General features: G+C 36.2%; 1 protein-coding gene across 1 annotated transcript in view; it reads left to right on the forward strand.

Annotated features, from left to right (window-relative positions):
- Positions 1 to 12,405, forward strand: part of LOC107566929 (receptor-type tyrosine-protein phosphatase U-like) — a 233,092-nt gene that overhangs the window by 132,401 nt on the left and 88,286 nt on the right. The window contains exon 4 of the mRNA XM_016252505.1: positions 10,214 to 10,289. Within this exon, the coding sequence (XP_016107991.1) occupies positions 10,214 to 10,289 (76 nt within the window). The remainder of the gene's footprint in view (positions 1 to 10,213; positions 10,290 to 12,405) is intronic.

A 12,405-nucleotide genomic window follows, 5' to 3' on the forward strand; every position in this document is an offset into this window, starting at 1 on the left:
CTGTTACTTTATAACAGCACAGACCTTTAGTCTTTCATCATTAACAGTGAAAGAGTGTGTATGCAGAAAGCTGTAGACATATTGCTTCTGTATTTGGAAACCAGTGGCTGAACGACTGCCATAATAGTTTGTGCATCTGATGAGATGATGAGCTTGCTCTTTTCAGCGTAGTTTGCTCACAGCGGTAGTCATACTAAATCACACTTTGGTCCTGGAAGATGGCAGACTGTCCTGATCAATGGTGAAACTAGAGCTGTGCCACAGACTAAGCGGGTGCAACGTCAAGGCTGGTTTGCTAAAGCTGAGCAAACAAGAGAGATCATTTAAGCTCCGTTCTAACATTTGATATATTTTGAGGCCATTCGGACGATCTCTAATGGCAACAACACTTTGACCCCTTAGCAGTTGCCCGTAATCAAATTCTGCCTTTTTATGTGTGTTTACCTGATTTTTTCTTTTTCTCTTTATCTCCGTCTTCTTCAGACATCCCGCTGACTGTTTAGCTTTGCACCCTTATATACCTCCTTTCATTCATTTTGCTGCTTCTCAAAACCAGCTGGTGTCGTTTTTCATGGATAGTTTGAGTAAGCAAAAAGACACAGGAAAAGTTAATCTAAAAATGCTAATTCTCATCTCTTTACAAATCTGTATGCAGTGGCTATCAAGCTCCAGAAGTCAAGTCAAATCACCTTTATTTATATAGCACTTTATACTATACAGTCATGGACCACAGTGGAAAAAAGCATCATGAATGTAGTACATGACTATATTTTAAGTCTTCAAAAGCCACACAATAGGCTTGTGTGAGAAACCAGTCAAAATTTAATGCATTATTCACTTACTGTATAAGCACTTGAAGTTTGCAGCTAATAATGGGGTGTAATGGTGTGTCATGTTCAGTTGAAATTTAGTGCAGTAGTCATGTGGACAATTTTTTTTATAATGCTTTTATGGTGTTTTTTTATGAAGCTTGACATCTCCAGGTCACTGTGAACTGTTGCTGTAAGGTAATATTCAAAATAATCTACTCTTGTGTTCCACAGAAAAAAAAGCACACACTTTTTTTTTTTTGTGATGAGCTATTCCTTTAAACTGACAGAGTGTGTAAAACTGTGCTTATCTCAAGCTGTGCATTTTTTAAGTCTGAGAGCATAACGAGGATAAACTGAGCTGTGTGCCCATCTCTGTGTCATCCTGGTCTTCTTCCTAAAACACAGTGTCAAACCCATGAACTCTGTGAATTTGCCTTGAGGATGTTCTTAGACCTTTGCTTTCAGACTCAAAAAAATTAGAATCTCAGGCATTTTGCATGACCCCAGTTTGACTTCCAGTGTTGTCTTTTGTGGAATGTTGTTTACTTACTGCAACTGACTTTCCTGTATTTAGGAGTGAGAATGACAGCTGTTTCACACCGCAAGCTTGAGCTTTGCGTCAGCTTCAAAACTGAATAAATAAAGGCCAAACTGAATAATTAAAAACAACTTTAAATGGGTAAATCTTCTATACATATTTTTGATTTCTTAATTTTTTTTTCTGACATATTCCAATTCTTGTTAAACACACAAGACATGCTTATTCTGTGCATTTTTAGCACTTTTTGTGTGAAATAATTTAGTTTGTCCATCAAAAGTGTATTGTCACTTTTATTGAGTGTGAGTGGTGCAGCAAAAATAAACTCGGCACCAAATTCATCACTTCAGCATCGCTCTTGCGACGGTCCTGCTTGACGATTTCGCGCTGCTCCTGCTCCCGGTGTGAATGCACTCAGTTGTTAACATGCACGCCAAAAAAATATGCACTGCTCACGTTCTGCTCATGCTTGCGGTATGAAACCTAGGGTTAGTTATCGTTTGGGTTTTTTTCGATACCGGTGCCAAATCGATACTTTTAAAATGGTTCCGGTGCCTAAGCCGATACTTATTAAAAAAATAAAAAATAAAAATTCCCCCAAAAAACGATTAATTGTCCATTAGCACTATAAACACATGATGTCTGTTTCATTCATACTGGATGCCAGAGGGCGCCCTCGCACAGAAAATCCACATGTCCAGTCACAGAAGTAACGAAACTCAGATTCCCTTATATGGACAAAGGCATGGCTATTATAGCTGTAAACGTTTTGAATGATAAAACAAAGACAATAAACACTCAACTGCGACAATATAGTTTATCTGTTTTATTCAAGCCATCTGGTATTTTCATAATAATTAAGTATATTTATAATCCATTGCTAATCGATGGATTTTTTTAAAGTAGCCTATGGAACATATTTTCTGCCTCATTCTGTGACAAGAAGCCACATCAGATCACAAAAGGAAGCATTTGACTGGTATTGTGGAGTAAAAAGGTTATAATGTTCTCTTTTGTTGGACAACAGGTTTAGAAATGTGAATACAAGGGAAGTTTAGCTTTAGGCATTTTAATTTAAGCATGTTTAGCTTAGTTAAAGGAAGCTGCTGCCACTGCATTCACATGATCCTCGGATGCTCTCATTTGTGCTTAAGTCGGAATGTGAATACAACATGGACACTCGTGTCACGTTACTACAAAGATTTGTTGGATTTGTATTATTAGAGCTTTCCGACTTGAGTTCACGTGCATTTTCTCAATCGGGAAATTATTTTTCACATGCGGTGCCGGTGATGATGCTTCTTACGTCCGTTTCGGAGAACCAGAGGACAAATATTTCAATCGATAGCTCAGGCATGGCACCGAAATGAGGCAACAAAATCTGCGTTCTGATTCGGTTCTAGTACATACCAGTTACATAGGTACCGGTACCATATTGGTACCGGGTTTCGGTACCCAACCCGAATGAAACCGACCTGAGACCTAAAGTCGGTCCTCTAATAAGACTTATGGTTAACACTTTACTTAAAGCCTATATGTATAATGCATTATAAAGGGTTATTAAAGGGTATAGTGCATTATAATTATTCATAATGTGCGTTGTAATACATTGTATCTTGTCATAAATAATTATAACCAAATTAAAAATGCATAGTGTAGCAATTAATTGATAATGTATTAACTGTGGTTACAATTATTCATTAGATTGTACAATGCATTATAAGGTGCGTTACAAGGCATAATTAATGCATTAAATTATGCACTTTTATAATGCATTATACATAAAGGCTTTAAGTAAAGTGTTACCGACTTATGTTAGCAATGTCTGTTAAGACCCTTTCAGCCAAACTGATGAGAGCCAAACTTGCCAAACAATTGCCTCATGACTCATCACAAATGGAACAAAACAGGAAATGGAACAAAACAGAGGAAACAGAGGGAAAAAGAAACATTGCCCACAATCAGAAAGTAAGTTGATGAATACAGAAAATGAATAAAGGTGTAAATGTCAGCATTAAGGGCTGAATAGTGACTTTGTGCATTTGTGTTTCGGCTAGTAAAAAATAAATCAAATCCTCACTGGAAAGCTTCTAAGAAGAGTTCTCCTAGGTCAATGTGGCTTTTAGCGATGATGTTCAAATAGTATCCAGTATTTGTATCAGTATCCTGTCTAGCTCATATGAGTGATTGCTCTAGTTGAAGAGTGTGACGAGAGGGGCGGGGCCGAGAGCCGTGGGAACGGAGCGAGGCCGGTGGAGTAAATGCTAATGAGCGACACCTGCGCCACTCACCGGTCTTGAGTCCCACGGAGGAGCTCCGGAAGGATAAAAGGAGGAGTGACGACAATGTTGGAGGAGAGAGGACCAGGCCTGGACTTTATTTTGTGTTTTGTGTGCGGCAGTCGTCCGCGTGGGGCTGCCGTTTTACTTTCATTTTGTGTTTGTTTTATTATTAAAGTATTTAAATATTCGCCGGTTCCCGCCTCCTTCCCGTGACTACGAACTGTGTTACAAAGAGGTTCCCTTCTCTTGAGAACATGGGGACTTTGCTTTCACAGGAGGAAGGGAGTGCTAAGAGATCAGGGAAACCATACCCCGTGTTTCCCCTGAGCTGAAATCATTAAATTATTTTCATGAAATTAAATCCTTCATTCATATAACAAGGCCACCCAGGCTAAATCTATATTTGGAAGGAGCTAATAGCTTGTTTGTTCAACTCTTGTTTTGCCTCATAATTAAGGGTTTCATACAAAATAATGTTTGTTTCCTCATAACTGTAGTGCATGGATTTATGGTAATAGATTTCCGATAAACAAGCCCACAGGTTGATTATTTTGACAATGTATTGTCTACATTGGTGGCTTCTTATTGCCTAAATTGAATTTGTCATAATTATGCTCTTTTATTAAAGTAAACACTATTGCTGGCCATTCAGTATTGAATTAAGAGTCCCAATTAAATTCCAGTTCATGGATTGACATTAGGGTATCAGTCATGATGCAGAATTAAATTTAATTATAAATAATAATAGTAATAATAATAATAATCACCCATAGAAATTGTTGTTGTTGTTATTATTATTGCATTTGTTCTATAAAAATTTATACTGTTTATTAAAATTTTTGAAGTCAATATTATAAAGTTAGCTTGACAAAAAACTATTTTTTGCTTGACAATTTATGGTGCTGTTAAGCAAAAATCTATTCTGAATGCTCAGTTAATTGTTTTGATAGCATTGAACTGTCAGTTCAATGCGGAATAAATAGGCATAATTGGCATAAATCATAAATGCACATCCCTCTGTTGTGCATTTGATTCAGTGTTGGGTTTTTACAAGCTTCGTACATGGTAACAATGGACAGAGTATCTCTATACATGTAAAATGAGACAGTGGCCTGTCTCTCATGATATGATGGAGCGAGCTCTATGTTTATGTGACACGAGATACCATATTTCCTCCTGTCTGCCATGTCTGAGCATCAATAGAGAAAAAGGGGAGGGAACAAAGGAAAATTGAATAGAGAGAGATGGGGAGAGATTGGGAGGAAGAGCAGAATGGAAACAGGGAGGAATCACCTTGAGTTTGAAATATTCAAGTTGAAATCTCCCCCATATGCCATGCTCGCTCATATATTTCTGCTGTTATTGGTGAAGGTGTAATAGACAGTGGGAACTTGTTATCAAATATTAAAGATGTTATCGGGCCTGCCAGGACTGCCAAAAAGAATCTAGCTTCAGCCCATCCGCACCTCTCCCTCTGTGTATCATTCTCTCTCGCTCACTTCTGTCTCTCACGGGTTTCCAATTAAATGTACATCACATCAACAAATCTGTGTCTGTGTATTTCTCTCTCCGCCATGTTGCACAACAAAGCTGAAGAGTAATTGAACCTGACACATTCTTAAGAAAAGGCACGAGAGTGTAAATTATAAAAATTGATGGTGGGTAGAAGAAAGAAATGTAAGACATGAGAAGACATTTGGTCAGATCCATTAATAATAATAATGTAGATGAATAAAAGGCATTCCACCAGGATGAATGTCTTGTCTTGTTTTCATCTGTTGACGGAAAACATGCCGAACCAAGTAGTCTGTAATACCTGGAAAAAGTTATTTTGTTAGTATTTTTGTCTTTCCTCATGATGGCTTAGTTCTAGAGCCGTACACAGCTGTTTTGGAATGGCCGTCGGAGAAAGATTCTTTTGGATCCAGATGGTGTAGTTACAACATCTACCAGCAGAAGCTAATTGGACCAAACTAATCAGCCAAACCTCGACCCGTTGGTCAGGATTGAATAATTCTGAGGAGAGCTTGTCCTTGTTAGAGAGCCTGGTTTGTTTGTGTCTGTCCTCCTTGATTGCGGTCCTTCACATCTTTTTCTCTCTCTCTCTCTCTCTCTCTCTCTCTCTGTCTGAGCTCCTCATTCATCTTCTCATCAACCCCCAAATTTTACTTTGTGCATTTTGACCTTTTTTAACTGGTGTGTCTAACTGATTAGCTCACTTGGCACAATTAAATGTAAGCTTAGAATGTGGATTTTAGAATGAATATAAGCCATTTAATGTAGCAACTCTATATAAATACTGCAGTTTCAAGTCAGGTGTAACAGTGAGTGCTTCAGAAACGAGGTGGAGGCTTCAAGTGCAGTATATACATTTAATAAAACAACGGAAAAAAATCCAACACAGCATAATCTAAAACAAAGGGCAACACAGGCAGAACAGAACTGAAAACAACTCACAGCACATCCACAGGCGACGAGACCAGTCAAAAGAACACAGAAAACACTAGGGCTTATATACAATAATAATATATAATAATATATAACTCTAATAATAATTAACAAACAAGACACAACTGGGAACAGTCAAACCTATGATAAGGGGAAACAGCTAACTACAAACTAAAAGTCCACACAAAAGCCAGGTGATATCATGACATGTCAGGTTTTAGAATTTATGAAAATAGATCATAATAGTCATGGGAATTGGTAGTTGAATCGGACAGTCATGCATCATATATTGTTGGAAAAGTAGGATACATCGAGCATATTTATTTCAATTGCAAAATATAGTTAGATAAAACCAGGTACAATTTATTGTAATTCTGCAGTTGGGTTTGAAAATATTATAATATAGTTATTTATAAAAAAAATTAAATAGATTCACACTTTTCAACCAGACTGATTGTTGGTCATTTAATAATAATAATAATAATAGTAATAACATCAATTATAATTATTCTTATTATTAACTACAACAACACTATTATTAGTAGTAGTAGTAGTAGTATTTCATAATAGAGTTAAGAATTGTGGTAATCATTTAGGAATTACTGTACATTTTTGGACCCTGTAAACATTAAAAAAGGTGATTTAAAAGTAAAATCTATTGATCTCTAGAGATAAGTTTATTACATTGTTTGTACTTATGTATCGTTCTGCCTTGTTAATTGGAAACACGCACACATATGCCTCTACTGTTTCGAACCAGTGCTATCATAATTCTTGCTTATAGAAGGAATATAGAGACGGTCATCTTCTTAACAGAGAAACATAAGATTCAACTCAGCCTTGCATTTCCATACTCAGAAAGCCTCCTCACTCTTTTTTTATGTCCTTCATAAATCAGAGACATTTGTTCCAAGTATATATATTCTCCAGAGGGAAGTAGTCACTGATTAGAATAAATGTGATACGGGTAGAGGATTTTAATAGTGTAAGAGCGCCTGCGTAGAAATGTGTGATTTTGTCTTTTGTTTCGGAGAGCTGATGGCATGTGAGCAGCGGCACACCCGTGAAATGGTGGGGAAAAGTCGAAAACACATTTCTGAGTAATCTCCCGTTGCATCATCCTGCAGGTCTGGTGTCGGTTTATTGTGGTTATATGGCAGTCCTTTCCAACAGGAGATTAAAGTTGGGTTACTGAGCCTGAGCCAGCGCTGGTTGTATATCCTGCTGTCTGGAGTCACTTTCCTCCTCTTTTCCCGCAAAGCACATTGTGTTTTTTAGATCCCAATCAGAGACTTTACATTCATCTTCACATATGCCGACGACGATGGAGGTCAAGGCCGGGTTAGGAGGATGAAATCATGCTGTTCCATGATGAAACAAGAGGCTTCTGACAGACTGGAATGTTCTGCTGACCAAATGACGGTGGAAGTGAACGTGGAACGAAGCGCCGGTACCATAACAGCTCTGAGGGATATTGCCGTCAGCTATGTGCAACAGCTGCAACACATACAAATCCCTTGTGACCGATAGCAACGGTCCCTATATTTCCTATTTTTGGGCCAATGGATGAGTCAGGTTTCTTCAACTTTTTTTTCTTCATTTACACTACTTCAATTGCTTCTTCTTCTTTTTTTTTAAAGAAAAAAACATATTACTACTTTTATTCAGCAAGGATACATTACTTTGAGACATTTATAATGGATATAAAAGAAATCTATTTCAAAATTTCAAGCTGTTCTTCTGGGTTTCCATTCATCAAAGAATCCTAAATATATCACAGCACAGTTGGTTTTAACGTTGACAATACTGAAGACTAGAGTAATGGCTGCTGAAAATTCAGCTTGGTCATCAACTTTTTTTTTATTGTTACATGAATATCACATTTAAACAGCTTTTTTCATGTCTTCATAATTTACTTTTGCTGCTTCTCATTTTCCTTTTATGTGTTAATTTCATTGTTTTACCCCAGAGCAAGACTTTCAATCTTGAAATAAGAAAATGCATCAATCAATCAATCAATCATAAATAAATAACATAAAAAATGCAATATTAATTGTGAGAATACATAGTTTGTAAGTTAGTGACTTGTTTACCAAGGAGACAATGTTGTCAGTGGTCAGTGAAGAGCTTGAAATGAAATAGCAGACATGTGATGTGTAAAGAAAACAGAAATTTCAAGCCAAATATCACAGATTAGCAGAATATTATTATTATGCATTGTTTCCAAATAAGTGTGAAAGCAGTATTTCATTGTGTTCCATCACCAAATTTTATTAAGTGCAATTCATCATTTGAGATGACTTTCAAGGGAAAAAATAACAGCAATGATTCATTTATGTCCACTGTTCGAAATTAAATAATGTGAACATTTGAAAACTTTTAAGAGAGTTTCTGAAGTTGAGGAAACACCCTTTTATGATTGAAAACACAACATTCGGTCATAACTGTGATTTGCTTGGTTACTAGACAGTAAACAAAAATGTTTCTTTTTTTGAAGCAATAACGTCAAGCGTGGGCAGCCAAGCAGACCACTGTTGTGAAGAGCAAACATGGCCTCCACACTCTCGATGTGTAATAACATCTCATCGCTGTCGTTCGCACAATATTGATTTGATTTCATTACACTGGAGTGACCGTCCTTTGCTCATAGCCTTTGGCGATTGTGGAGCCTCTCTCCTGGTCCCCAAGGACTCGTGCCCCTTATCCTCACATTATGAGCCTATGCGTGTGTGTGTGTGTGTGTGTGTGCAGCATGCCGAATGAGAGCCATGTGTCACAGTGCACTCAGGCCTCCTGATGAAGCCATTATTTCCTTTAGGCCTCAGGGGCCCTTAGTGAAGTTGGCATCTATTTTCTCTCTCTCAATGACTGTCAAAACTGTGCAAAAAAGAAAACTCAAGAAAAAGATGCAAAATGCCAAAGCGATGAATGATGTGTTTTGCTTGCTTTCTCCCTGCTTGACAGGATCATCTTGTTTTCTTTCATTATTTCTTTATTTCATTATTTTGTTAATGTAAGCTTAATGAAAAACATCGAAAATGTCAGACAGTAGTTAAAATCTAGAGCAGACAGCCCATTTAAACAACTTTTGTGAGTTTAATAAACACCACTTGGTGCTCATTAATATAAAAGGCATCACTCACTAAACCAAAAAAATGATGTATTTACACTGTACATTTTAAATACACTGCAACAATATTTTCACAGGATCGTCTCTGTTTGCCTTGTTTTCTTTCATTATTTCTTTATTTCATTATTTTGTTAATGTAAGCTTAATGAAAAACATTGAAAATGTCAGACAGTAGTTAAAATCTAGAGCAGACAGCCCATTTAAACAACTTTTGTGAGTTTAATAAACACCACTTGGTGCTCATTAATATAAAAGGCATCACTCACTAAACCAAAAAAATTATGTATTTACACTGTACATTTTAAATACACTGCAACAATATTTTCTTATTTTATCTTACACTGTAAAAAATGATTGTGATTTTAACAGTAAAAGACTGTAAAAATGCTACAGTAAAAACCTGTTAACTGGTTAACAGTAAGTTTCCATACTATATTCGGTGAATAAATGTAATTACATTTAATGTAATTTTACAGTAAAATACTGTTAAAAAACAGGTTTTTGGAAGTGAAAAATAAAAAGTCATTGTATAATTTACAGTGACAAACCGTAAATTGACACTCCCAGAATTCCCTGCATATTTGATGTTGTTGTTGATATAACATGTTTCTTCTTAGTTTTTTCTTATCAGTTGTGTACATTAGGGTTTAATCCTACGTCTAATGTTGTTAAATCAATGTTTATTGCATTATTTCAGTATCATGTGTGTCACCATGATGGTGTTTAGTGTTTATGTGAATGACTTTTTTTACTGTATTTTTAACATCTAAACAGCCTTAAAATAAGATTTTACGTGAAGCAGAATGGATTAAGAGAATGGACTAATTGAACAAGATGTGACTTCAGAAAATATATCTTGAATTAAGAGAGTTTCCCCATTAGCAAGACTTTCTGCTCTGTACAATCATTGTAATTTCACTACTTCATGCGAATGTTAAAGCTACTCAATTTAAAGCCCAAATAAATTTTTGCAGGTCATGTTTTCCTCTCTTTTTATTTTCAGATATTGCTAGAGGCGACTGTGGACCGCAAAGGCTACATTGCAGTTGATGACATACTCCTGTTGAACTACCCCTGTTGTGAGTAGCACATAACTGTCATTATAGTGTGGGAGTGTGTTTGAACAGCATGGAAATGTGAAGGACTATACAAATGCTGGGATCACATTAGCCTTTTCAGGGATGTAATATTGTTGTCTGTCTATGCTATTTTGAGCCAATATGCTGGATTAAAAAAAGAGAAAGGAATATGTTAAGCATTAACCATTATTGCAAGTCTTAAGTTAAAATTAGCATTGCTAACATTATTATTATTATTGCCATTGACTAAAAATGATTGGCTGGCTGATTAATATATACATATACATATACATATATATAAAACAACAACATTGTGTGTCATTTGCATTGAGATGTACTTCTCAATGGATGATGCACATTTTCTGTTTTCTAATTTTTTAATGAAATATTTTGTGTAATAACTATATTTACTATTTTTTTTCCACAGAAATGGATAAAAATACATCAGTATAAGTACTGGTATCTATGATACTTGCCTTTATTCATACTTCATAGTCAAAAGATGCTATTTATTTAATTATTTAAAATATACTGCCTTTATGCTGTTTCTACGATAATTTGGAGATTCAATGTAAAAAATATATTTGATTACAAATTTTAGGTGCCATTCATGATTAATCATGATTAATTACAGAAAAAAAATGTGATTAACTAAGCTGGCTGCTATCGCAGAATAACCTATTGGGGGTTATTCAGTGTTAACGACCTGCTGGATGCACATTATCCCACTTATTACATGGCTACTTGCCACAGAAGTAAATAATTAGACACGAAAAATTGATTCGAGTTGAAATATTTGAACGCAAAGCTTCCGTGATGAAAGCAGTTGCTAGCAAGTGGCAAGTTCAAATACCAGGATGACATAATTAAATAATTGTACCCATAATATTGATTTGAGTTGTAATATTTATTAACTAACCAAACGCAAAACTTCCATGGAGAAAAACTGTTCCTAGCAAGTGTATAGTGCCGATTTCAGTTACCCAGATGAGCCTGTGGTATGAGCTTTTACCGGTTGTTATCGAGGAGTAACATACCTCTGAATGTCATGACTGACCAATCAGAATCAAGTATTCCACAGAGCCGTTTAATCATTTTTTTTTAATCAGTTGACAGCACTAATATATAATCAATTATATTAAATGTTAATTAAATGTATATTGCGAGCATGCACTCTAGAAATTAGCGTCCACCATTTTCAAAATTCAGATAGTCAGATCAACCACTAGTTTTATAGTAGCTTTTCTAACCCGAAACTCACTTCTTTCAGCTGTGACACATCGAGATTTACACTGCTCTTATATACAGTACAACTTTCTCAAGTTCATCTACCTATGCAGGTCCAGTTCCGCACAGATTCTCCTGATGGATCTGTAAGCACACATAATTTGGATATCAAAGACCCTTTTGTACCCAAATTCACCTTTCATCCTTGTTTCAGTCTCTACACTGGCTTTTGGCTTTCAGCTCAGCAGGGTACAGCTACATTGTTACTTTGATGATGAAAAGATCTAGTTTCCGTCTTGTGTGAAAAGTCTCGGGAACAAGTTTTTTATGTAGCCCCTTCACACTTCATTCCAATTTTAAGTCTGCTTTATAAGCTTATACAGTCTCTATAGCATGATTTTGTAATATGAATGATTCATCAGTGCAAACTCCAAAGAAGTTTGTAATTTGGATAATGTTAACCAATAGCCAAATAACTATTTAGTCAACTAAATGAGACTGAATGATACATGCAACTGATTTTCTCAGGAGGAAAATCTAAGAAGCAGAAGACTTAAACAAGTCTCCATTTGCACCCCATATTTTTTTTTCTGGGAGAAACAATTGAGGTATATCAGCTAGTTCAGTTATTTTTATGCCTGTGCTACTGTTCAACATTTACTATGCTATGCTTTCATCAGTATGCTGCATATGTACTGCATTAGTTAGTGGGAACATGAACCCTGCTGGCTGCTTGCATGCTGAGATAGCCTGCTAGCTGCCGGACATGGAAGAAAACAAACAGATCAGAGTAGGGAGGAGTTGTTGTGATGGAGTGTGTGATGTGTTCGACCCTCCAGTGCTGTGAAGTCTCTGAGTGTACAGAGCTGTGATGTCTTTTATTGCCGAG

The sequence above is a fragment of the Sinocyclocheilus grahami genome, unplaced genomic scaffold (genome assembly GCF_001515645.1).
Source record: "Sinocyclocheilus grahami isolate Dianchi unplaced genomic scaffold, SAMN03320097.WGS_v1.1 scaffold1114.1, whole genome shotgun sequence".
NCBI classification, from domain to species: domain Eukaryota; kingdom Metazoa; phylum Chordata; class Actinopteri; order Cypriniformes; family Cyprinidae; genus Sinocyclocheilus; species Sinocyclocheilus grahami.